Here is a 24871-nt window from a genome sequence, read left to right as displayed (position 1 = left end):
GAAGTATTATTATGGATTGACTGGTATGTTGGCCAGAGGGAATGGTTTAAAGTTAAATCAACAGATTGATTTATATCAGCTATTTGGACTCTCGTTCTTATGACACACAGTCAGTGCAGAGGATCATTTGGTGAGAAAGTGATATAATGCTAAAGTCTCCAAATCTGTTCAGATGAAGAAACCCATCTACATCTTGGTGAGTAATGAGAGTGAGTAAATGTACAGCAAATTCTCAAAAAAAAAAAAACAAGTACCAGGACAGTAAATTAAAGCAAGGATGCCATTATTTATTATCAAACTTATTACAGTGGTGTTGAAGCCAGCTACAGAGAGGCCATTCCAAATGCTGTACCCATGTACCTTACAATTATGCATACTCATTCACTTACAAGAAATTAATTGCACTAGTTGATGTACACATAATGTACATGCGGTTTCCCTTTTAACACTGACATAAGGAGGACAGATGCGGGAACACTGAGAATATATATAAGGCAGTTGAGGAATATTTTCTGACATAGCCAGAAGGTTTCAGATGGAATGTAAAGTGAAAATAGTTCCAGCACATCTCCAAAATAAAATGTTTTCAGGAGTTAGATTTCCCCAAAAGTCTTCAAAATATTTCTCCCAAGACTAGTTTGCCCAAAAAAAAATAAAAAAGGAAGAAAACTAATTTTGGAATGCTTCATTTTGGTCATCTTAAGGCAATTTTTGGCAAGTTTTTTGTTTTGCACCTCAAACAGAAGTGCCTTGCTTCAGCTCTCCATCCCCCTCCTGGAAAACAAGAACATAAACAACGTTAACATAGGCATGCAGCTATTTGTTCTATAAACATTTATGAATATGTATAATGTTTTTACCTTGTCTGGCAATTGATCCTGCAAGGTCCTGGCTTTCTCTTTCTCTCTGGCCAGTTGGTCCTGACTGTTTCTCAGCAGCTGTTGGAGTTTGGTGGCTGCCTGGCCCAAATCTTTGGTCATCTTTCGCTCCTTCTCTAGACACTCCTAAAACATCAAGTCATGAGTATTAGGGATTTACATAGAAACCCAATTTTAACAGTTTAACAAGAAACATTTATTATCTTCCAGAATGCATGGACAAAGCGATAATTAAAAGTGCATATTTGTCAGCTATTCAAATGTGCAAAGTACCTTCAGCTGAGCAACATCCTCCATGACTGCAGTGTCTTCAGCTGACTTCATCTGCTCTAGATGGCTCTGAAGCTGTTTTCTGAGGGACTCCTGAGTCTATAAAGTATGGAATAATGAGTTTAATGATTAACAGATTTTAGAAATCAAGAAGAAACATGAGGTCTTGGACACCACTGTACCTGCTCCACTTCTGCAGAAAGCTGCAGGTTTAGAGCCTGTTCATCCTGTAGATTTTCCAGTGTCTGTTCCAGCTGAGCCTGGACCTGACCAAACAAACAATACCACATAAGTAGATAAGTTATTGTAGCTAATCCATGAACTACTGCAAAACCTTTCCATGCCAGCTGACACAAGAGCTGCATTAGTGGACAATGCATTCAGGAAATAAGGTGAAAACAAGCATTAAATCCTTATAAAATAGTAGGATCTTCAGTATAGAAGTAGGAGTTTCAAATGCAAAAGACAAATGTTAGTGGTTAAAAAAGGTGAGTGTGACAAAGAAGCCAAGAGTGCATATATTCTGAGGTGAAAGCAGCCGCCTGGGTTAACAGAAGCTGCTGAAACATAATGCTATAATATGAATGGTTAGAATTATGAGTAAAACATCCCGTCTTTGGCAGTACTGGATAGGGAGAAAAACGTACATATGGCCCATAACATAGCATTGTGTATAGGGTAAAATCATCCCAATATGTATTAGTGAAAAGCAATTGACAAAAATGTAAATAAATATGATTTGACATTTCTGAGGATATTTGTTGACTGTCTCATAACACAATAAACAAAGTTGGCAATATTCCAGTCAACCATTTTTGGAAGACTTCTTATATAGGCAATGCTAGGTTTTGAGACCCAACTACAGTTAGCACTGAAAAAATCTATCTAATACTGCCAAGTGAGGTGCAGGGTGCCTTTCCATGTCGCACCCTAACCTGACACTCTTCTGCCTCAGTCTGCCCGTTCTCTCCCACTCCCTTAGCTCGCTTTGTCACGTCACTCAGTTGCTGTCTGACCTGGAAATAGAAGCTGTCAATCAACAAAACCACCTTCTGTGTTTTTCCTTGGCAAAGCCTCCTGTTTGCCACATGATTGTGGGTAAACAAAGAATAATAGGTGTAAACCTTGAGCAAATGCTTTGGACTTCAAGGGAAACCAACCTGTGAAAGCTCCTCCCTCTGCGTCTGCATCTCCTGCTGGGCCACACTCAACTGTCTTTCTGATTCTGCCAAAACATGCTTCAACTGAAAACAAACAAAATGAACTGTTAAGTGGCAGAGCAGGGCTAGATCTCAAGATCTTCTACAACCACGTCAGATCTTAAAATTAAACGATGCTTGTCAATCAACCTCTTCACAGAGACAAAACCATTATTTAAAATAAATAAAATGCGTTGAATGACTGACTAGAAGGCTTTGTTTAGCTTATGTATCTCATATTGTGCTTTAGTGGATCAGCATAAAGACAGGAGTGTGTGCTCACGTGTGCTATCTCTTCAGATTGACTCTGGCTGTCAGTGGACGCTGACTGGAGCTGTTTCTCCAACTGGGCTTCAAGCAACTTCACGTTCTCCTCCAGCTACACACGGGGGGGTGGACAGATAAAGGATACAGACTAAATGAGAATTTCAGATTAGAGAATGAGGAACACTGAGTGCTGTTAAAATGTACTTCTGTATATACACTTGGGTTTATTACTAGCATGAACCAGTATGTCTGCAGGCTTTTAAAGTCCAAAAAAGAATTAAATATAAATAAAATACAAACCGATAAAATCTCAATGATTGTTCCCCCATCATTTATCTCTTGTACGTTCTTAAATAAGCTGGGACACATATATAACAGGGATTTAATACTGCTTAGAAGCAAAACAAATAAGTAACAAATAAAGTAACAAATTGAAAATCCTTGAGACACGTTTATATATATATATATATATATATATATATATACATACATACATACATACATATATATATATATATATACACACATACATAGAGAGAGAGAGAGAGAGAGAGAGAGAGAGAGAGAGAGAGAGAGAGTGAGAGAGAGAGAGAGAGAGAGAGAGAGAGAGATTAAATGCCAGATATAGTTCAGTGTGTTACCAAAATACCAATCAAATACCAAAATAAGATTTTATGAATGATGTTGGACTATATAAACGAGCCCATTTTGAAATATCTGGGCTTCCAGTTGCTCATTCAAACAGATGAGAGAGATAAGTACGCATCCTTAAACCATAAAGTAAACTGCCATCAATCATCACTAGTACAGCATAAGCACTCAAGTTTAAATAATCATAACATAACATTTGAAAGGCTGTTTAACAATTCATTTATTTCCGTTCCAAAATTTAGGATTTTATCATCTTATAGTGATATTAGGACATCTATTATACCATTTAAGATGTAAAGATAACCTTAAACTTGGATTTAAAGCATATAATGATTTAAGGACCCCGTATATAAATTATTACATTTTGCTCATTGGAGAAAAGTCATTTGAATGTAAAATAAATAATGAATGAGAATGCATTAGTTGAGTCTTAATATGAAATATTAAATTTTTGGATAATACTTTATTTAAATGAAGAGGACTGTTCGAACACACATCTTTATTTGTATAGGAACTGGTTGGATATTTTAAACCAGGATATTTACAGCCTGATACTTTTTTTGCACTCTGTAATACTCATATTTTGTATTCCTACAGTGTCCTACAGTACAACAGTTCATTTCCACAGGTGAAATCTATACCTGTTGGGTCCTCGGGTTGTCCGCTCTCAAGCTCTCTGTTGTCTCTTCTAATTCCTGCACCTTTTTGAGTGCCTAAAAAAAAAATCATAAATTGACAGACTGAAACTTTATAGCATTTTCTATAATTAAAGAAACTTAATAAACTCTTTTTCTACGTATATTACTGTTCTCACACCGTGTCTGTAGAATTACAGCATGTGTTAATACAGTGCATTGACCTACCATCCTTAGTTTCTCCTCTGACTCAATTATCTGGGTCCTCCACACCCTCTCCTCCTCCTCTACACTCTTCTGAAGTGTTTTCAGCATCCCCTCCTATAGAACATCAGGAAACAAATTCAGCTTGATCCATTTTTCATTAAGGCTTTGCTGAAACAGATTCTTGGTGTATAATCTCACCGTCTCAGCCAGTACACTCCTGTACTGCTCACACTCAGACTGTAATGTGCTCTGACTCTCCTGGGCTGCCTGTAGTTTCCCCATTATCTCCTAGTAATAAAAACAGCATTGTAGTAACTACAAATATGCCATACATTCCCACTAGGGGGCAACAAAGAACCATTTTAAGATGATAATAGCACAAGGCTAAGATCTGCAGCACACTTACCACCATTTCTGTGTTCTGCTGGGATTCTTGGCTCTGTTGCTTTTGATCTAGCACCTCTTGTGCTTTCACAGCAAAGTCCTGAAGCCAATTGGTCTGAAAAAAGAGAACGAGACACTCAGAATTAGCTAAATATCAAAGAAGTGCATCATGTACATTAGCATTCAAAGGTTTGGGGTCACCAAGAAGGAATCAATACTTTTATATACACAATTGATAATAATAGCAATAATAAAACATTTCTTGAGCACCAAAGTCATCATATTAGATTGATTTCTGAAGGACCATGTCACAATGAAGACTGGAGTAATTTATGCTGAAAATTCAGCTTTGCCATCACATGAATACATTAAATTGTAAAAAGATTAATATAGAAAAGATTTTAAGTAGAAATCTATTTCATATTATTACTGTTTTCACTGTAATTTTGATCAAATAAATGCAGAACAAACTTTTAAATGGTACTCTGTATGTATAGAGTGACTGACGTTATGTGTATTTGCTCTCAATATTAAGTAAGTCAATATTACAAGAGGATCCAAAAACAAAACCAAAACCAATGATAAAAACCATGAGAAAACTGAAATCCTAGATACCTGTGCTGTCTCTATGTTGATGTGTGGGAAAAGTGAGTGAAGAACTTCTTTGGTCTCAGCCTGGACAGATTTCAGCATATCCTCCAAACTTTCCTGTAACGAAATGATATGCTCAGTGACAACTGAACTTACATTAAAACCTCTAGAAACAAAAAAAATTCTAATCTATGCATAGAAATACAAAAATGTAAAAGCGGACACACTTAGGACAATTAAATACTGTCTAAAGCAAAAGAACATTTTAAATCGTGAAATAATATGAAACAAATAATTCGAGGTTTCTTTAAAATTAAAACTGTTGAGTAAAATGATGACACTTCTTAACACTTCTTTTATCCGTGCCACCATTCTAATACCAGTATTACTAATAACATTTTACACACAGAAAAACCTAGGCAATTTAAAAGTCAAAGACGTCTGAAATAGAAATGGAAGTGCACTGCAACAATCTGCTTTATACAGCAAGAGCATATACCCAGCTGACAAGATGAGTTAAGATAAGATGCGTCTACTGCCTACGCATATTTTTATGAATCACAGTGTACATGGAAGATAAAGACAAGCACGTCCACAACAGTCTTGGCTACTTACGTAATTCTTGCCATGTGACTGATTTAGATCCTTGAGCTGCTGCACTTCCTGTTGTAGTGATGTCACTAGGCTCTCTTTTTCAGTTACACTGAAAAATATTATGAAAAACCCTTCATTTTTTTGTGGAGGAAGACACTCATCACAGAATGGTATCAATGTGGGTGGCTAACAGGAACATAAACACGTAGGTGGCCTTCAGTTGGACTGAATCTGTACCTTTTATGTAGTGACTCCAGTTTGGCTGTGCTATCTGCCAGCTGTAAATGAAGAGTGCTTTATTAGAAATCTGTTCATTTTTTTAAATTAACATATGATACAATATAGCTATAATAGTCAAAAGTACTAAATTACATAATAATAACAGCAAAGTCTCATTTACTTTAGTGTCATACTGTTCTTTACAGTGCTTCATCTCTTCTTCAAATAAAGCCACCCGAGACTCCTTTTCTTTCAGACTACAGGAACAGAGAGAACATATGGCATTAAATCTTTTTAAACAGAATGTGGAAAAAAAGCTGTTTGGATCACAAATGATATACCTGTTTTGTAGCTGTTCCAGCATTTCTGTGTTTTCAAGCTATGAATAATAAAAAAAAACCGTCATGAATGGTTAAGTCTAAATTGAATTGTTTGAGGTGTAAAGGTTTGCATATGATAAACTTACTCTGGTAGGGTCTGAACTCTTTTCATTAAACTGTTGGAGCTCTCCCTGAAGAGTTGCTATTTGGTCATCCTTTTCTTTTACGCTTGAGTTCAAAGGAAAAGATCAAATAAACCGATTCAAATCAACTAAGAACTACTGAACTGAACTTTATTAGTGAAGCAGAAGAAAACATGCGTATCGTACCTGTGCTGCAAATGCTGCATCTCTTTTGTGTTATCATCCTGAAGAGGACATATGATTGGTTCAAATAAGGGAACAATTAAGAGTCAAATTTACTAATAGTAATGAAATACTAAATACTAAGATAAGCCGAAAAAGTCTAAAAAGCAGTATGTTCGGCTTCACCTGATTTGCAATGATGTTTTTTAGTTGGATCAGCTCCTCTTCTTTATCCTTCAGGCTATAGATTAAACAATCAATATGAATTCATTTTCAACAAATGTTAGATGCAAAGCTTATGAAAATGTATGGGGGGGGGGGTTGGGGGGGTTGAACTGTACTAAAATTGTGGAACCTTTTGTGGAAAACACAAGAACATTTGTCACTGAAGAAAGAAATAAACATTTCATTGTCATCTGAAAACAAGTCTTATTTCTTTACCCAATTTTTGCGTCTCAAGCAAATATGGCCTCACATCTTACCTGCTCTTTGCTTGCTCCAGTTCAGCCATCAAAGCCTATAAATTTTAAACATGCAAATCCTTATGAAATTACTGCTCAACCATATATTACAATGTTTAACAAACTGCAACCAGTTATTCAACTTGACACCTTAACTACAAAGCACTTAGGGACTCTGCACACACTTCATTTTACAGTGTTCTTGTTACACATTATATATGCTTGCTATAGTAATAACAATTATATTTAAGTACATGCAAATAACTAAACCAAACCCTAATCTTAACCCTATAGTAAGTACGTGTTATTAATTAATATTACAACCATGTTGAAATAAGGAAACTGTAAAATAAAGTGCAACTGATATGAGGTTACACACATAACATATAATATTATTATATTTTATTATACAGTGACAAAGGCATTTGTATTGGGACATAGAAAGTAGAGTGTCACCTCTGAATTGTGGTTTTGTTCTTTGTTCTGGCTGGCCTCCAGCAGTTTCAGCTGGCTCTGCAGCCTGTCTAACTGTCTGGTCTGCTCTATCATTTCCGTCTCCATACTGGCCACACGAGCTTGAGCCTCTGAAACGGTGCAGTTAGGAAAAAAACACTTATTTTACCAATTTCGCTGACTCTTTTGTCCAAAGCGATACATAGTATGCAAGAAAGTTAGGGATACCGCAAGACATTATACCTCGCAGCATTTACAGCTCAGATATAAAGAAATGTTTTTAAAGCAGACTGAATCTTGCAGAATTCATCTTGTGGTTCTACAGTGGGTGCTGCTGACCTGCTAGAGCAGTGGCATCTTTCTGAGCATGTTCAAGCTGTGTCTGAAGGCTGTTTCTGCTGCTCTGGGTCTGTCTGAGCTCCTCACTCACATCTTCCAGACGCTTCTGCAGAGCCTTTTCACTGCTCACCCAGTTCCCCTGCAGGGGACGAAGCATGAAAACAGAAAACACAGTTCAGATTTGGTCATGCAACTCAAACAGTACAGTAGAACGCTAACACCAAGGTCATTGGTTCGATACCTAGGGAAAGCAAGAACTAATAAAATTTAAAATATGTGCAATCTAAGCCGCAATGGAGCATAAGTACCTCAAATATTTGAAACTTTAAAAACAGTGACCACAATTTTATGTTGATATGATAAAAGACATTCAAACAGTTTTGTGTTCTATAACTTTTTTTGGAGGGAGGCAATGTTAATTAAATTTATTTTATGTCCTAATGGTTATTTACACTAATTTCTAACTGGGTACTAATGTAAAATAGGAACACTGATTCTCTTTGTGTTCAGCTACTCAAGAGGTTTCTCATAAGGTTGCTCTACGCAAAAAAAATTCTGTTTAGATCAATGACTCACACTCTCCAGACATTACCCATGTCTCTCCTTAGCCTGTACACGGTCTAGATGCTTAAAATGGCCTCAGGACACTACTTTTATTCAGTGGTCTTTGGTTTGTAGCAGTGGATTAGTGAAGAGATGCTAAAGCTGTTTTGTGTTTCCAGTATGAATAATCAGACACTTCTGCCTGAAACTGTACTGCTCAAGCAGGCTCACATTCCAGATCGCTCGAAGAAGTGTCTCCCTGTAGCCTGTGCCATTTTCACACAGAGCATTGCGGAACGATCATATGAACAATCCCATTAGTAGAGGCACCAGCACTGGGGGGTTAAAGCGTCAGCTTTACCAGCAAGCCTAAGCAAGCTTTTTAAATACACACACACAGAATGCAAGATACTAAACTTGCCGATCTGCAGATGTGCAAGGCTAAAAGGCCCAGCGAGAGGTAGCAGAAAGCTCTAATGAGGCTGGTGCTCATGCTGGGAGATGTTTTATAAGAATTAGAGTGGCATTTTGAACTCTTTCATAAGAGGCATCACAAAACTAACTACAACTCAGCACATGAAACAACAGGAATGATTGGCATCTGTGGTGCAAAGAATGGTTTTAAAAGGGTGGGTAACTGACCTGCAGCTGGGCGAGTTGTTTCTCAGCCATGGTAGCTTTAGATTCCAGATTTTTCCTGAGCTGTTCGTCAGCCTGCAAGGCCTCGTTCTTCTCCACCAGTTCCTTATTCAGCCGAATGCAGTCCTGACGCAGTTTGGCCAATTCAGCATTTTGTCTAATGGATTCAAAAAATGTAATACAGCAAAAAAAATCATTCATATTCTGGACACCCCAGTGTAGAATTAAAGTCAACGATGAAACACAATTTGCAACATGCTATGGTAATCTGGCATCTTTAAGTGAAATTCAAACTGGTTGGATCATGAAAGTAAAAAGTAAATTTTGCAGTATTCTGAGCTGTCATCATAAACCGCTGCATTGATCAACAACCCACATGAAGACCTTTTTGACAACTGCGTGGTTACTATATTTAATACGTTACGCTAGTTAGTCTGCTGCAGTCTCAAATTGTGAAACAGATGAATTAAGCAATCAAGACATGATTGGGTTCGACTGGAGCAGTAGGTTCATACTTGCTTTCCGTCTGACTTGTGGCTTGGTTAAGTGCGTCTCTGAGGATAGAGTTCTCCTGCTGTAGACGGGCCAGCTGAGCATTAGGGCCTTTCTCCAGCTGGTCCTGGAGAGCCAAGATCTAATGAGGAGTAGAAGGGGCTTAGGCACGTCACGTAAATATTAGGGCTGCCAAAGCTCACTAATTTAATTAAAAGCATCTAATCCTGTTAAATTCAATGCATGTACTTTGACATTATACCTAATGTTATAAAAAAAAAAAATATATATATATATATATATATATATATATATATATATATATATATATATATATATATATATATATATATATATATATAAGCATTGTAGTCCCACTAAATCCAGCTCATAATTTGAGATTAATCATGTTAAATAGACAAATTACCATGTGATTAATATTTAAATTTTCTGTCCTACTAAAATATTTTGGTAGACATCTTTGTAATCTTTGGATAAAAGCGTCTGCTAAATGACTAAATGTAATGTAAATGTAATTGTGTGACTTTTTAAGAGTCTTGCTTCCATGCAGGTCTATGGCAAAGAATCTGTGCTGAGCTCTTACCTTGGCATTAAGCTGCTGAGTCTCTGCAAGGTGGTCTTGATAACTGGCCTGCATGCGTGCTTGTAGGGCAATAATGTCCTGCTCACGCTTACTCAGCTGAGAGCTCAGTCTGGTCTCTACAGACGCCACCTTTGACTTCTCCCCAGAGAGCTCCTATAGACAAACAATCACAGGTGATGATCTGACGTGAAAACTGGTCATCAGAATACTTTTGGCTTCTAGTTGAAGGGTTATGTAGAGCTGAAAAAATAAAACTTCTATACTACCATGAAAGAAATTATTACTTAGATTCAGCTAGGACTCAGTGATTTATAATATTTATAATGTTCCAAAAGACTTATATTTCAAATAAATGTTTTTTTTTTTTTTTTTTTTTTTTACTTCTGAAAAAATATGCATCAAGATTTCCACAAAAATATTAGGCAGCACCAGTGGTGTAATGTTACCAAGTAATAATACTTCAAGTATTTCTTTGGAAGTATCTGTATGTATCAGTGGTATGACGTTTGCAAGTTATTCTCCTAAAAAACATCTTTGTTCATGGGCAAACAAGTACGCGCACAACCGCAGATTATTCAATTCCCACTCAAGTGGAATCTGCGATATACAGTACATCATCTGCGATAATATGTTAAGTGTTGTTGTAATGACGTGTGATGATCTGACATTACCAAGTAGGCTATAATTACTAAATCTCATACAGAGTGCACGCACGTTGATTTATTAGTCTATTAAAACGATAAATTCCAGGCATTCTAAATTGTAGGTGGCAAAAATGCTTCTGTATGCTTTTTATATTTATATAATTTAATATAATCTATATCACACAAAGAGTCCCATTTTTCTGCAGATATCAGCATGGACACGTTTAATAATCATTTTGTACAAGTTCAGTAAAGCAATAAGTGACTTACATTTCAGACATAATATTGCTTGTTTTTGGTCAATTTTGCTAACGAAAATAGTTCCAAACAAAGATCACAGCACCGTTTTGTGTCCCTGAGCAATGGTGTTTACTTATTGAATGAATCAGCTTTTTGAACAAATTGGTTTTGAATGATTCAGTGATTCACTATTGACTCATTAACGCAGTCAAATACTTTTGTTTCTGAATGAATCAGTCGTTTGAATCTCAATGTCTAACTCATTAACAGTCACTGGCTGTCACCTACTGGTGGTTTTAACTGCACATTTCGACATACTCTCATTCCGGTGTAATAATCAAGGAACTTAGCTGCCGTATCATGGGTGCAACAGGCGCAATGACATTACGCAGCGCCTGAAAATAGGCTTATTGGAAGTAACCTAGCTGGGACTATTTTCAGGCACTGGATAAAATCATTGCTTTACATTTTCCGTCAGTCTTGGTACACGATGTAACTACAGAGTCAAGTTTTAAATAGGAAAAATATCAAAACTCTTTGGTCATTTTTGAGTGAGATGCTAACAGTCTAATCAGATTCAATGATCTATGCTAAGCTAAGCTAAAAGTGCTACTGCCAGACCTGGAAATCGTCTGAATGGATTCAAAAACGGTAAAACTCTAGGAGAGTTGGAAAATTAGCCTATTTAAAAAAAAAAAAAAAAAAAAAAAGTGGAGTGTTCCTTTAAGTACAATAAATATCACATACTTTAAGACTTTTACTTAAGCAATATTCTAAAAGGTGACTTTTCTGGACTAAAAGGTTATTTTCTGGTAAGATATCTATACTTTTACTTGAGTATGACTTTCAGGTACTTTATACACCACTGGGCAGGACAAAGGTTTTCAACATTACCAACCCTGAACTTCTGAACAGTCAGAATATGCTGTAGGTTCAAACCTTGCCTCCATCTCAATCAGTACAAAGCTAAAAATTGATGGTCCACTTTTCCCTAGAAACACGGTCTATTATAATGGAGTACTTATAAGGCTTGATAGGTGTGCACATATCAAACTTTTCCTAATTTGTATGCGATTCTTTTTTTAGACTGGCATGAGTGTATCAACAAGTGCCTTACTTTAGTCAAATCCCTCAGTCTGCTTTTAACAGCCGCTGAGTCCTCCTGCTCGGCTGCCAGCTGCTTGTCTCGTTCTTCCAGCTGTTTCTTCAGCACAACTACCGGATCACCCTTCTGTGTGGCCTATAAACATGCATGCAACTCTATTTAGACAAACTTCCTTGAGTTCAAATAAAGTGATTTAAACATACAAGACATAAAAAACAACTTTAGGAAGTTGGCTTTACCTTGTGCCATGTGTCTTGAATAACGCCAGCTTTATCTAGAATCTCAATGAGCTGCTGGGCCTCTCCTTCAGTGAACACCATACTCTTCACCGTGGAAAGCAAGGCCTGGTAGGGCAGGTACAGTGGACTGTCTGCGGGGTCTGCAGCTACCGCTATAGAGGAAAACAAAAACAGATCATTTATTAAGATTATGCTTAAAAAAAAAAAAAAGATACAAATAACAGAACTCAGAGTTAACTGCTATCCACTGAGAAAACACACTTACATCCTTTTGGAGAGCCAGTGTGTCATTCTGTATTTGAGGGATCCAAAATCAGAAAGCTGAAAAGCGTATTGCTGCAGATCAGGTCTAATCTAAACTAATTGTTTTTATGAGCAAATTCTCCAAATCATTTTATTACACTCCTAAACATTCCCTAAACACCCACACCATGATCTCCAGCATCAAAATCAAACATGTTCAGAACAGTACATTCATAAAATAAAACAGAGACCAAAACAAGAGCAGCTTCCAAAAAATGACGTGTACAATACAATTAACTGGATGCTTGTACAGTAGTGTGTGCGTGTACAATAAAGTTGTTTTTATTTACAGTGCCAACATGGCATGAGTGCAGTGTGGCACCAGGGTCAGATGGCATCCAGGACTGGTGCTAAACTCCCATTGTCCAGTCAAAAAGGCATTTGTGTGCCCCCCTAATGGAGCAGCTGAGGCAAAAGTATTGTTTGAACAAGGCCAAGAGGGCTGTGCTTCATGAAGAGGAGAGGAATTCTGGGTGCACAGAAGCACACCTGTGTGCTGCCACAAACTCTCTGCTTTTTCCCACGGCAGAGCAATACCTCATCACCAGTGAGTGGAAAATGTATAAGGACGTATGCATGAAAGGAGGATTTCAAAAGACGAAAATTGTTTGAACAAAAGAAGAAACAAAATTAAATATGATCAGTGTTATTTTATTATAACATCTGGGCTGGGCATGGTGAGGCATACCAATTTTTTTTTAATTTAAATTTTCACATTTTCCATTTGATTTAACCCTCTCAAGTCGATTAACGCGGATACGCGTTTTGAGTCATTTTCTCCTGATAACCCCGAAAAGAAGTTAAATTACACTTTCAGTTTTAATCGTACAGATAAGAGCAATACATCAATCGAATCTGTAAAGGGTCTACTTTTTTTTTTTTTTACATAATTTAGAAAGAAAAATTCTAGGCTACAAGCTCCAGTTCTCAAAAATCCCGGGAACCATTGTTCTTTGTGTTTTTTTGCCTTATTCAAGCGTTTTAACATTTTTAGTTTTTCACTAACCACACATAATATTTTTTTTCTCAAAAACACATTCATATACATACATGCATTTCACATATTATTACAGCCCAGTTTGTGCTGATTACAGTGAAATTAGTCTTTACCCATTTAGATATTTATAAGAAACTGAAAAAAGCACAAATGTCAGGGCATGACAAAACTTCTCCAGGCCCCAAAAATACCCTTAGACTCCAGAGGGTTAAATGTTACTTGGCTATAGTAATTTGGTTGTCTGTCTGTAATTTTTATGAGTTTTCTCTCAATTTAGATTGGATAAAGCATTATTTTAGTTTAGATTTTTCAATCTTTCAATAATTTTACTACAACTTGAACTAAAATTAGAATTGCTGCACTGTCAAATAATATATATATATATATATATATATATATATATATATATATATATATATATATATATATTTGTTTGTTTTAATTTAAATTATTTTATTTTATTTCAATTAAAGTAAACGTTTTTATTATTAGTTTCACTTATTGAAAACAACACTGAATGGTTGACTATTCCAGCAACAGATTAACTAATGAGTTAGTAATTTATCTAGATTTTTTAGTGGTATTGCTTTATTTTGTGTTGCGACTAGTAGATTTTGACAATATATCATTTTTCTTATCTCTAGTTTACAGTGTGCGAAAGAGAAATAAAGGCACAAAGAATAGTGAAGTCAAAATTATGCATAACAGCATAAGAATCAAGGAAAAGGCAGAATACGAAGCTGTTAATGAAACTCAAACTATTGCATGTGCTTAAGAGCTTGTGAAGTAGCTCACGCCACACACATGCATGAAAACCAAGATCAGAAGAAAACAGCTCACTGCCTCCATTCCCCATGAGTAGCACTTCAGAAAGAAACCCCCTCTGAGCTCTCTGCAACCAATCAGAGCCAACATCAGCAAATAAGGAGTAGTGCTATTCTTACACCCTGCCCACAAAGGAAATGGAACACATCAGCGCTATCTGTCAGAAGAAACAATCCAGACGCTACTCTGAACTAGATGAATGACATCAGGAAGTGACACGTTATGACATACATCATAAATTCAGGTTTTACAAGCTTCACATTGGGGTTGATTACATGTAGATCAAATCTGTGTGGTCTAGGCAGAACAGTTTTATCTATGTGTATTAAGGGTCTGGCAAACCAATCAAAAGTATCCTGTTATTGCACTGAGGCCATACTTCCTTTAAGGCATACTTGGTTCCATTAGATTCATTTGGAATGGCTTTTTTTCAGTTTACAGGTCTAATATTAGCATATAAAAATTACACTACATTCTCCTGATAACAATTTTTTTTTTCAAATCAATTATATATATATATATATATATATATATATATATGCTAAAAAATATAAATACAATATAAAATTGTTAATACGTTAATATAATACAAATATGAACAAAAGCCAAATTATCATTCAAAATTAATGTGTTAACCTAATATAATAACCAGGTTAAAGCATTAAAGAGTCTTTGTAGTTTAGTGCCCATAAAGATTGTAAAATGTAAGCATTCATTTTCAATTAGAAAAACTATGACTCCTAAGGTTTGATGATGTCTGTACTGAAAGCTACTATAATAAATAATAATACTATTTTTAATTATTATGCCAATTAAGTGAAATGTCTAAAATTCATTTACAGGAAACAGGATGAGGAATCCACTTAATATAGGTGGTTTTGTGGAGATAACAGCATACCTGGCTCTGACTTCTTCTTAGAGCCTCCTTTCTTCTTGGCTGGAGCTTCTTGTTTGGGCTCTTTTGTTTCGGTTGGCACAGCAGTTGCTGAAGCAGCTTTTGAAGTACCCACTGGAGGCACAGCCATGACGGGAACCTTTTTGGTCACCATCTCCAATGGAGCCACAGATTTGGGCTGAACCTCAGCTGAAGCAGACTTTGCTTTGGATTTCTTCTTCCTCTTATCCTTAGGAGATGGGGCTTTATCCTCAGGAGCATCTTCAAGAGCAGGATGGGATGCAGGAGGGGTAGTACCTGTAGCAGCCTTTTGTGAAGGGGCCGGGGCAGGTGGACAAGGTTTTCGGTCAGGTGGTGAGGACTTCTGAGCTGGGGATGGTAAAGCAGCTTTCTGGGTCAGGTCATTTGAAGCAGCCTTCTGGGATGGGGCAGGTTGAGAGGATTTCTGTGTAGGGGCAGATGGAGCAGCTTTTTGAGTTTGGGCAGATTTTTGTGCAGGGGCCGGTGGAGAAAATTTCTGTGCAGAGGAAGGTGGAGCAGCCTTCTGGGATGGGGCAGGTTGAGAGGATTTTGGTGTTGGGGCAGGTTGAGAGGATTTCTGTGTTGGGGCAGTTGGAGCAGCCTTCTGGGATGGGGTAGGTTGAGAGGAGTTCTGTGTTGGGGCAGATGGAGCACCTTTTTGAGTTTGGGCAGATTTTTGTGCAGGGGCCGGTGGAGCAGATTTCTGGGCAGAAGAAGGAGGAGCAGCCTTCTGGGATGGGGCAGGTTGAGAGGATTTCTGTGTTGGGGCAGTTGGAGCAGCATTCTGAGATGGGACAGGTTGAGAGGATTTCTGTGTTGGGGCAGTTGGAGCAGCATTCTGAGATGGGACAGGTTGAGAGGATTTCTTTGTTGGGGCAGTTGGAGCAGCATTCTGAGATGGGAGAGGTTGAGAGGATTTCTGTGTTGGGGCAGTTGGAGCAGACTTCTGGAATGGGGCAGGTTGAGAGGAGTTCTGTGTTGGGGCAGATGGAGCAGCTTTTTGAGTTTGGGCAGATTTTTGTGCGGGGGCTGGTGGAGCAGATTTCTGGGCAGAGGAAGGAGGAACAGCTTTTTGGCCAGGGACAGTTGGAGTAGCTTTCTGGGATGGAGCAGGTTGAGAGGATTTTTGTGCGGGGGCAGTTGGAGTGGCTTTCTGGTCTGGGGCAGGTGGACCTGCTTTCTGAGCAGGGGCAGTTGGAGTGGCTTTCTGGGCATTCTGGGCAATTGAAGCAGGCTTCTGAGAAGGGGCAGGTAAAGTGGATTTCTGTGCAGGGGCAGCTGGAGCAGACTTTTGGGCTGGGGCAGGTGAAGATTTCTGGGTAGGAGGAGGTGAAGCAGATTTCTGGGCAGAGTGAGTCGGAGAGGATTTCTGGGCAGGAGGAGCTGTAGTAGACTTTTGGGTAGGTGAAACAGATTTCAGGGCTGGAGCAGGTGTAGCTGATTTCTGAGCCAGGTCAGGTGAAGCGGGCTTCTGAGAAAGGCTGGGTTGGTGAGACTTCTGAGTTTGGACTTCTAATTTAGGTGCCGGTGAAGCAACTTGTTCTGGGCCTGTAGGAGTTGAAGGACTGGGCTCTTCTGAAACCTCAGGAGTGGCCTCTGAGTCCAGGAGCTTCCCATTGGGCTTATCTTCCTTTTTCTTAGCACGGTTTTTCTTCTCAGCTGCCTTGTCCTTTTTCTTCTTATCTGATCGTTGGCTGGATAGGGTCTTCCCCTGCTCCTTCTTCTGCTTGGCTATAGCTTCTTCATACGAGGTCTCCTTCATGGAAAATGTTGAGACCAGCGCAATCCCAATGGCTGAGAACACCATGAAGCCACCAAACACCACAAATCCAAGGGTCTGAGGATCATAGATGTCCATGATTTGTAGCTTCCTTTCTGATATAACAAGGAAAAAACAAAAAAAAGGTGAGGTTTGGTGCATTTTATCATCAATTATATATATATATATATATATATATATATATATATATATATATATATATATATATATATATATAAGGGATGGGGGCGTTTTCCATAAATATCACATTCGAATATTTGAGCTTACAAAAAGCAAATATTCGAATATTCGTTAATTTAAATTAAGTTTAATGATACAGACGTTATTTTTCAGCAACATTTATTGTTTCCATCATTTTGAACAAGCTTACACACAATAAGCTTGAACATTACACGTGTTTTGTAGCTGAAAACCTTTAACAATGTATGCAAACAAACAAAAGTACAGATTAAAAGCAAAAAAAAAGTGAACAAAGAAAAAACTTAAAGCAGCCTGCAGCAATTAGGCTATTGTAGAACGTAGCCTACACTTAACTTTGAAACTTTTAAACTGTCAGCAAATCTTTTTTGCTTTTTTTTCTATTGTTTTACATGTTCTTGTTAAGAAATACGGGCATGTAAACATGATCGGGGGAAAGTCAGCTCCTTAGTCTGTTAACAATAAGGCCGGCCGCGGAGAAAACGCGCTCTGACGGCACAGACGTTGGCGGGACTCACAAATAATGGTGTGCTAAGCGAATAAGTTATGTGAATCGCTTCGTGTGTTCGTTTCACCACTGAATGGGATCCTCATCTGGTGGATTAAATGGCTCCAGCAAGAACTGTTCCCACTCGTCTCAGCTGGACTCTTTGTAATCATCGCTGAAGAACTGGCTCAGCCTTTTCAAGGAAAATGTTCTGATAATGTTCAAAAAAGTTTTTTTTTCTTACTTCACTCATTTTTTCATTGAGAAACCTGAGATGTTTGTGCCGAGGGTCTAGGGCAGACGCGAGAAGAGGAGTTTTCACTGCATTCTCCAAGTTAACGGTGTTTATTCGTTGCTTGAGAGATGCCGCAACAATGTTCTTGAATTCGGTCACTTTCTGTGATTCTCCACAGCATATTTGAAGTACTGTAGAAGACCGCAGTTTTTATTTCATTAATTAATTAATTATTTTTTGCTTGCATTCATCTTCAAATATGCCGTGGAAAGTGACCAGTAGGGTTTATAGTGAACTTTTTTTTTTTTTTTTTTTTTTTTTGCGAAATTCGAATATCATTTTTATTTATCCAATAATTAGAGCAGAACGAATATTTTAATGTTCAACTATCCGTGCACACCCCTAATATATATATTCATAGTTCTTGGTTCTAAATAAATGCGACTTATAGTCCAGTGCGACTTATAGGTTTTTTTCCTCATCATGGCGTATTTTTGGACTGATGCGACTTATACTCCGGTGCGACTTATAGTCCGAAAACTCAAGAGTAGAACCAAAATATTTAATAACTTCAAATCAATTAAATTAAAGTATATTTGAATAGCGCTTTTTACAATTCAAATCGTTACAAAGCAACTAGGGCTGCAACTAACGGTTATTTTGATAATCGATTAATCTGTCGATTATTTTTTACGATTAATCGGTTTATGTACTTATATTTTAGTTTTTTCCATTTTTTCCCCAAGTAAATTATTAATAAATGGTCTTTATCATTCAGCATAGATTTAAGAGATTTTAACCATTTTGCACTGTCATATCCTCATCAAAAATATACCTGGAGTTGTTTTATTGTGTTAGTAATCCTTTGTCGAACTCTTCTGCAATCAGAACACTGACCCATACTCTAGCAAATTTCACAAGGAGATTTCAATTAATGTTTTCATCATGGCAGTCCTTAGGGCTCCTAAAGTAGTTTAACATCCTGAACAAAGCTTATTAAGGAATCTTTCAGAACATATTTTCACGAAGAATAAGGATAAAACAGAATAAAATTGCAGTGCATTGTATTTTATTATATACTGGGAAAAAGCTTTATAGCTTTTGCTGTGAAATTGTAAACAATCCTTCAAAAAAAGTGCCAATGGCATGAAACCTGAATGGAACTCACAATTTAAAGTAAAATCCATCAGAAGGTTGTCCAGAAAAAAATATTGGACACACACAAAAAACCTGCTGTGTGAAAAAGAGCAGTGAATACTTAGAAAAAAAGTGCATTTCAAATATCTACATTTACCTCTCTCATTCAGTCATAATTAGGCTGCACGACTGAATTTTGAACTGGTAAACGACAAACTGATCACAGAACATGTTTGTAAAGCTTTAAATGTTAACTGTTAAAAAGCAATGTTATCAGCTTTTACGACTAAACATTTGCAAACAACATTGTACTGGAGAATCTGCACAAATGAAAGTCTTAGGGGCCGTTCACAAATCGCGCCTAAAAACGCGTGGAAAACGCTAGGCGCACCGCTTTCTCCTTCTTTCCAAAGCGCTCGCGCAGAAGCGCCCCTGAGGCGTCTGCCTTTGCTAAGCAACCATGACGTGCTCTCTCCTTGAAGACGCGGAAATTTCAGCAAAGGATAAATGGATTTGCAGCTCAAAAAATCGCTTGCAGTAGCTCTGCTACTAAATGTATTTCAAAATGGAAATCCATATACAACTATGATCAGCTGTTCCTTTCATCTTGACTGAGCTTTTAACGTTGTTACGGGAAAGGATGAAGCTGATTGGTTAGTTCTTGTCACATGACCCGCGGTGCGGTTGCTGCATTCTGAAAAGTTGAAATGTTTTTAACTCGATGCGGTGCGGTGTTGGAAATAACGAACTTGAGCGCGCAAAAGACGCGATATGTGAACGTCCCCTTAAACAGTTCAGTAGTGCAGAGTTTACAGGTTACTCTTCTTTTTTAAAGGCTCAATGTAAAGTACTTCCACATCACGCTGAATGCTGCAGACATAGACATCATATGATGTCTATGGCTGCAGAGACGCTGTTCGGGAAGCACGTGACATAAAACAAGGCCAGCTATTGGCTATTCGCTACTTCTCCTGTTGTACTGGCTGAGTAAAACCTCCGGTGGCTCATTACTGCCACACTTTGGTCACCGCAGATTTGAAATATGCACGAAATGAGCCGCTTACGGCAAATAAAAGTTATTTAGCAACGAATCGATGACTAAATTAGTTGACAACTATTTTAATAATCGATTTTAATCGATTAAATCGATTCGTTGTTTCAGCTCTAAAAGCAACTTTACAGAAAATTATGTTTCTACAATATTTAATAATAGCTTATAAGTGGTGACTGTCAGTTTATGCAAGTATGACAAGATTTGTAGAAAAATTAATACAAGGCGTAGTCAGCCAGACGATGAACATTATTAATATTATGAATAATTAATAATTATTATATGATGCAGTCACACTTGTAGCAATATTTGTTAGTTACAACTTCCAAGTAAAGTCCCTCTTAAAGGTACAATTTGTAAGATATTTGCAGTAAATATCCCAAAACCACTAGACAAGTGTTATATATTTTGTCCAGCTGATTACTAACAATATCTGTAATGTTTTCAACTACTTGTAAATCATGCGAAAATTCCCATTCTAAACAGTGACACGGGGCAGTGCAGTCACCTGTCAATGACATCAGTTACCCTTTTTTACCGCCTTTACTGACATAGAAACCACATGACAACAGTGTCGTGGACAAATGCGGAACTAGCTTCGCGACAAACTTCAACTAGAAAGAGATGCCGATCTTGCTTGTGTTTTACTCGACAGGTGAGTTGTTTTGATTCGTATCTTTACAGAAAACGTATGCTATTATAACGATCAACAAGATTAGTATTATGGGGCATACACGCCAAATGCGGGCCAATGCGTCTCTAGACCCGTGCGCGAGGAAGCGTCTGATCCATAGTCTGATCGCGTCTTTGCATTGACTTTGTATGTAATCTACTCACGCAAATCATTGAACCCATGTTAAATCCATGATTTATCTTTCCGTCTGATTGATGGCCGTCAGCGGTTGGGTAGAAGACAACAAATGCCATCATTCCACGCTCCTTCTTAGCATCATCAAACTACGCGATTGTTATTGTTTTGATAGTGCGCCCTCTAGTGGCAGGTCCTACAAACTGTACCTTTAACTTTTTTACTAAGGACATTAAAGTTTGCTTTTGAATGTTGTTCTCAAGATCACAAACTTTACACTTTGTTTATTCTTTAAAAAAAAAAAAAAAACAACTTGAGTAGGAAAAGATGCTTAAGTGTGCTCTACTTCTACCATATACTTTAAAGAAAAACACTACATCTGGTAGAAGTGTACCATGCAACCCCCAAAAAAAAGTAGACATCCAAGTGTGCTACGCTCAACTTCTACTACAAAAACAGTTTTTGGAGAAAACTTTCTTCCGTATAATATGCAAACACTCTGTTCAGTTAAAGCAACAGACTTTCTACTCCACCATGTGCTGCTGTCTCCAAATTTCTATACTCTGCTGTTTCCATAGTAGGGATGTTGCGGTGACGGATTTTTTCCACCGGTTAATCGACGTGTAAAAAAAACGGTAATCCCGGTGTCACCGGGGTTGAGTGTCGGGGATTTCGGGTGGCCGAGAATGCGGTCGTGCAGACGTGCACACGTCTCAATTTACTTTCACTTTAATAAGCGGCAATTCAGTAGCATTTGTTTGAATTAATCATGGGTTAATTTATTTTATTCTTAATAAAAATACACAAAACAATAAGACACTCGCTTGTATTACACACATCTTTATTGCAAAATGAATAATGACTTAACACACCATGCAAAAACTAAACAAAAGCACTTATGAAACACCTTTAAAGTGCATTTATTAACAAAACGAACCACTGCACACATCGTGCAAGTATCAAACAAGAAATTATATAAAAAAAAATTCACTATTCGTTAAATAAAGTGCCTGCCTTTTTCAGCAAAAAAAAAAAAAAAAAAAAAACACTGCACAACCATCGAATATGAAACGAACGAACATCAAAAACTTCGTTAAATAAGGTAGCCTACCAGAATAATCACTGGACACTTAAGTGCAAAAAAAAAAACTAATATAAAAATTAAACTCACGTTAAGCTGTTAAAAAAAAAGAGGTAGGCCTATTAACTGCATACACCGTACAAAAAAATATAAATAGGCTAAATGAGAAACAATAAACGAAAAACCTTCATTTTAAATTGCAACAGTTCGCTTTGAAACCAGATCTTCCGCCATCCTTTGCCAGTTAGCTCGCCTCACTCTCCTCAAATGATAAATGAAATCGGACACCTGCTGCTTTACTGCGGCGCTCGTTCCGCTTACGCTAAATTACGAAGGCACGTAGTCATTAACTGAATTAAGTGCTTTATTGCTATAGGCTAAAACTTCAACACAATGGGGACGGTGCCGGTGGTCAAGTGCTATGACCGGTAGGTGGGTTAAACACCGTGTATCACCGGTAACACCGACTATCGCAACAAGCCTAGGATTCATACCATTTCCAATCTCACACTTTTGCTAAAAAAAAAGCTGTGAACTCACCATATTTTAGAAGCAAGAACTATCTAGACATCTTTAGGAGTACAATACAGAGTTTTAGAGGCCATATGTAACTTGTACATTGGAATGTTAAGTTTTTTTGTAAACCGATTTGTGCATAAACTGCTCTATTTTCCATGGCCTTTGACAATGTTTTCTTGTGTTGTAATATATAATGACTTGATTGGGTGCCAATTAAAGAGATTATACAAGAACCTAATGAATGAAAAAGCATAATCAATATTAGATTAAAACAAATATTCTATACTGTAAGATTATTTGCATTATGCTTATACCTTCACATTCAAAAAAAAGACCAATAGGAGATTGTGGGGGGGGGGGGGTCTTTGAAATTTCAATGATCATGCCTTTAAAATGTGACAGGCTACATTTATGTTAATTAATGTCTTACATGTTTAAAGATGTTATAATATATATTTATTGTTAAAAGTTATTAAATAGATAATTTCTAATGACAGGGAGTCATTTAAAGAGCCAATAGGAAATTAAGGGGGAGACTCGACATTTGCTATGAAACTGAATTATAAGGATGATTCACACTAGATGGAACGGCAAATTTTCCATATTCCATACTCTCATTTGACACCTATTCATAAGGTAGCTGTTCAATTCACATAAAATAAGAAATCAAGGCTCAGAGTTTCTGCACTCTATAGCTGTAACGTTATTTGCAACGTGAATGAACCAAGTTACCAAAATTACGTTTTTAAACAAATTTCGGATAATTCCCACAGACATTAAAGCTGTTGTAAATGTGATATTTAATGCACAGTTTTCTTTGGTAACTCACAAAGGAAAAGCTGGTAATGTTACTAACTGACTAGCTACAACAGAGCATCACCCCAAACCAAAATGTGAAACCACTTATTATAGTCGTGCTATTCGCTACCTAACTACAATAAGATGTCTTTAACCCCACTCGGCTTACGAGCTAGTTAAATAGGAGGGTAAATGAATGGTTGAGATCAAAGTTTACTGCTAATTGCTACTGAAAATCTTTTAAGCTTTTAATGAAAAACGCCATAACAAAAGCTTTGAATCTCACCTTTTCTCGCGGCAGATTTCCGTTGGATGAATCACTTCAGGAAGAGTTTAAACAGAAGTGATTATCTCTAACCAAACTGCCTTCGCCACGCCAGCAAAAAAAACAAACTAAAAAAAAATCTTATCCCCAGCTTGAGGAGTCAGTCGATATCTGTGTGGAGTCGTGGCACTTTCTAGCGCTGGCAGTACGCCGGTAAGTGACCCGCATTCCGTACATTCAGAAGACGGCTGATTGGCTAGAGTGGAGTCAGTCAAACAGGTGCGAACCAATAGAATTTTGCTGTCGTAAAGGAAGGCTGGTCTTTTGGAATCTTACGGGAGTTGTAGTTTTTTGCCGTTTTAAAAAAAAAGTCTTTCAATATTACCGTCACAGATTTAATTTGAATACCAGACAATTACATATATTAATATATATATATATATATATACACATATATTATAAATATATATATATACACACACACATACACACATATACAGGTTTTGGTCATATAATTAGAATATCATCAAAGAGTTTATTTATTTCAATAATTCCATTCAAAAAGTGAAACTTGTATATTATATTCATTCATTACACACTGACTGATATATTTCAAATGTTTATTTTATTTTATGTTAATTTTAATTTTGATGATTATAACTGACAACTAAGGAAAATCCCAAATTCAGTACCTGTGTTTGAATGTGGGTAGTCCAAGTCATGTCCTCAGAGATGTTTACACCAAGGTACTTAAAGCTGCTCACCCTCTCCACAGGGGTCCCGCTGATCATAAGAGGAGCTGCTGTCTCCTCCTGAAGTCAACAATCAGCTCTTTAGTTTTGCCCACATTCAGAGAGAGACAGTTGTCCTGGCACCATGATTTTAGTTTCTCTACCTCATTGAAGTATGCAGCCTCATTATTGTTGTAAATGAGGCCCAGAACCACATTATCATCAGCAAATATATATATATATATATATTATTCCTTAAATGTATTGTTTTCAAATACAAATACAAAATTTCATAAAAACAGCCTTTATTTTTCACCATTTGTTTCACATGAAAATATGTTTAAAGGATAATAATTCCACATTTTATAAACATCTTAACATAAACAAAGAGACAGTGGATGGAGGAAATACCTGGCTATGAAAATGTACATTTAAAAGAAAGTCCATCTTCAAGGATACAG

General features: G+C 37.2%; 1 protein-coding gene across 1 annotated transcript; it reads right to left on the bottom strand.

Moving 5' to 3' along the window:
- Positions 1 to 262: 262 nt before the first annotated feature.
- Positions 263 to 23897, bottom strand: LOC132110570 (ribosome-binding protein 1-like). Its single transcript, XM_059517285.1, has 30 exons — positions 23701 to 23897; positions 16333 to 17195; positions 15303 to 15951; positions 12280 to 12431; positions 12053 to 12175; positions 10052 to 10204; positions 9471 to 9589; positions 8959 to 9112; positions 7774 to 7912; positions 7438 to 7565; positions 7003 to 7037; positions 6707 to 6761; positions 6545 to 6582; positions 6362 to 6443; positions 6237 to 6274; positions 6077 to 6152; positions 5914 to 5954; positions 5698 to 5785; positions 5107 to 5199; positions 4514 to 4606; positions 4306 to 4395; positions 4129 to 4221; positions 3907 to 3978; positions 2631 to 2726; positions 2309 to 2392; positions 2084 to 2164; positions 1331 to 1414; positions 1152 to 1247; positions 861 to 1004; positions 263 to 774 (listed from the first exon to the last, which is right to left on the bottom strand). The coding sequence occupies exons 2-30, from the start codon at positions 17176 to 17178 to the stop codon at positions 736 to 738; spliced, it is 3981 nt and encodes a 1326-aa protein (XP_059373268.1). The 5' UTR covers positions 17179 to 17195; positions 23701 to 23897; the 3' UTR covers positions 263 to 735.
- Between the last annotated feature and the right edge of the window lie 974 nt (positions 23898 to 24871).

This window comes from Carassius carassius, chromosome 30, assembly GCF_963082965.1.
Source record: "Carassius carassius chromosome 30, fCarCar2.1, whole genome shotgun sequence".
Lineage (NCBI taxonomy): Eukaryota > Metazoa > Chordata > Actinopteri > Cypriniformes > Cyprinidae > Carassius > Carassius carassius.
The sequence above is the reverse complement of the archived record's forward strand: the minus strand, read 5'-3'. Positions and strand labels throughout refer to the sequence as shown.

Bases quoted from the DNA above. Each gene is read 5' to 3' on its own strand.
- LOC132110570 (XM_059517285.1), bottom strand. From the start codon at position 17,178: ATGGACATCTATGATCCTCAGACCCTTGGATTTGTGGTGTTTGGTGGC. The intron at 9,113-9,470 runs GTATGAACCTAC...TGAATCCATTAG, and splicing joins ACAAGTCAGACGGAAAGCAA to ACAAAATGCTGAATTGGCCA. The intron at 2,727-3,906 runs GTATAGATTTCA...CCCCGTGTGTAG, and splicing joins ACAACCCGAGGACCCAACAG to CTGGAGGAGAACGTGAAGTT.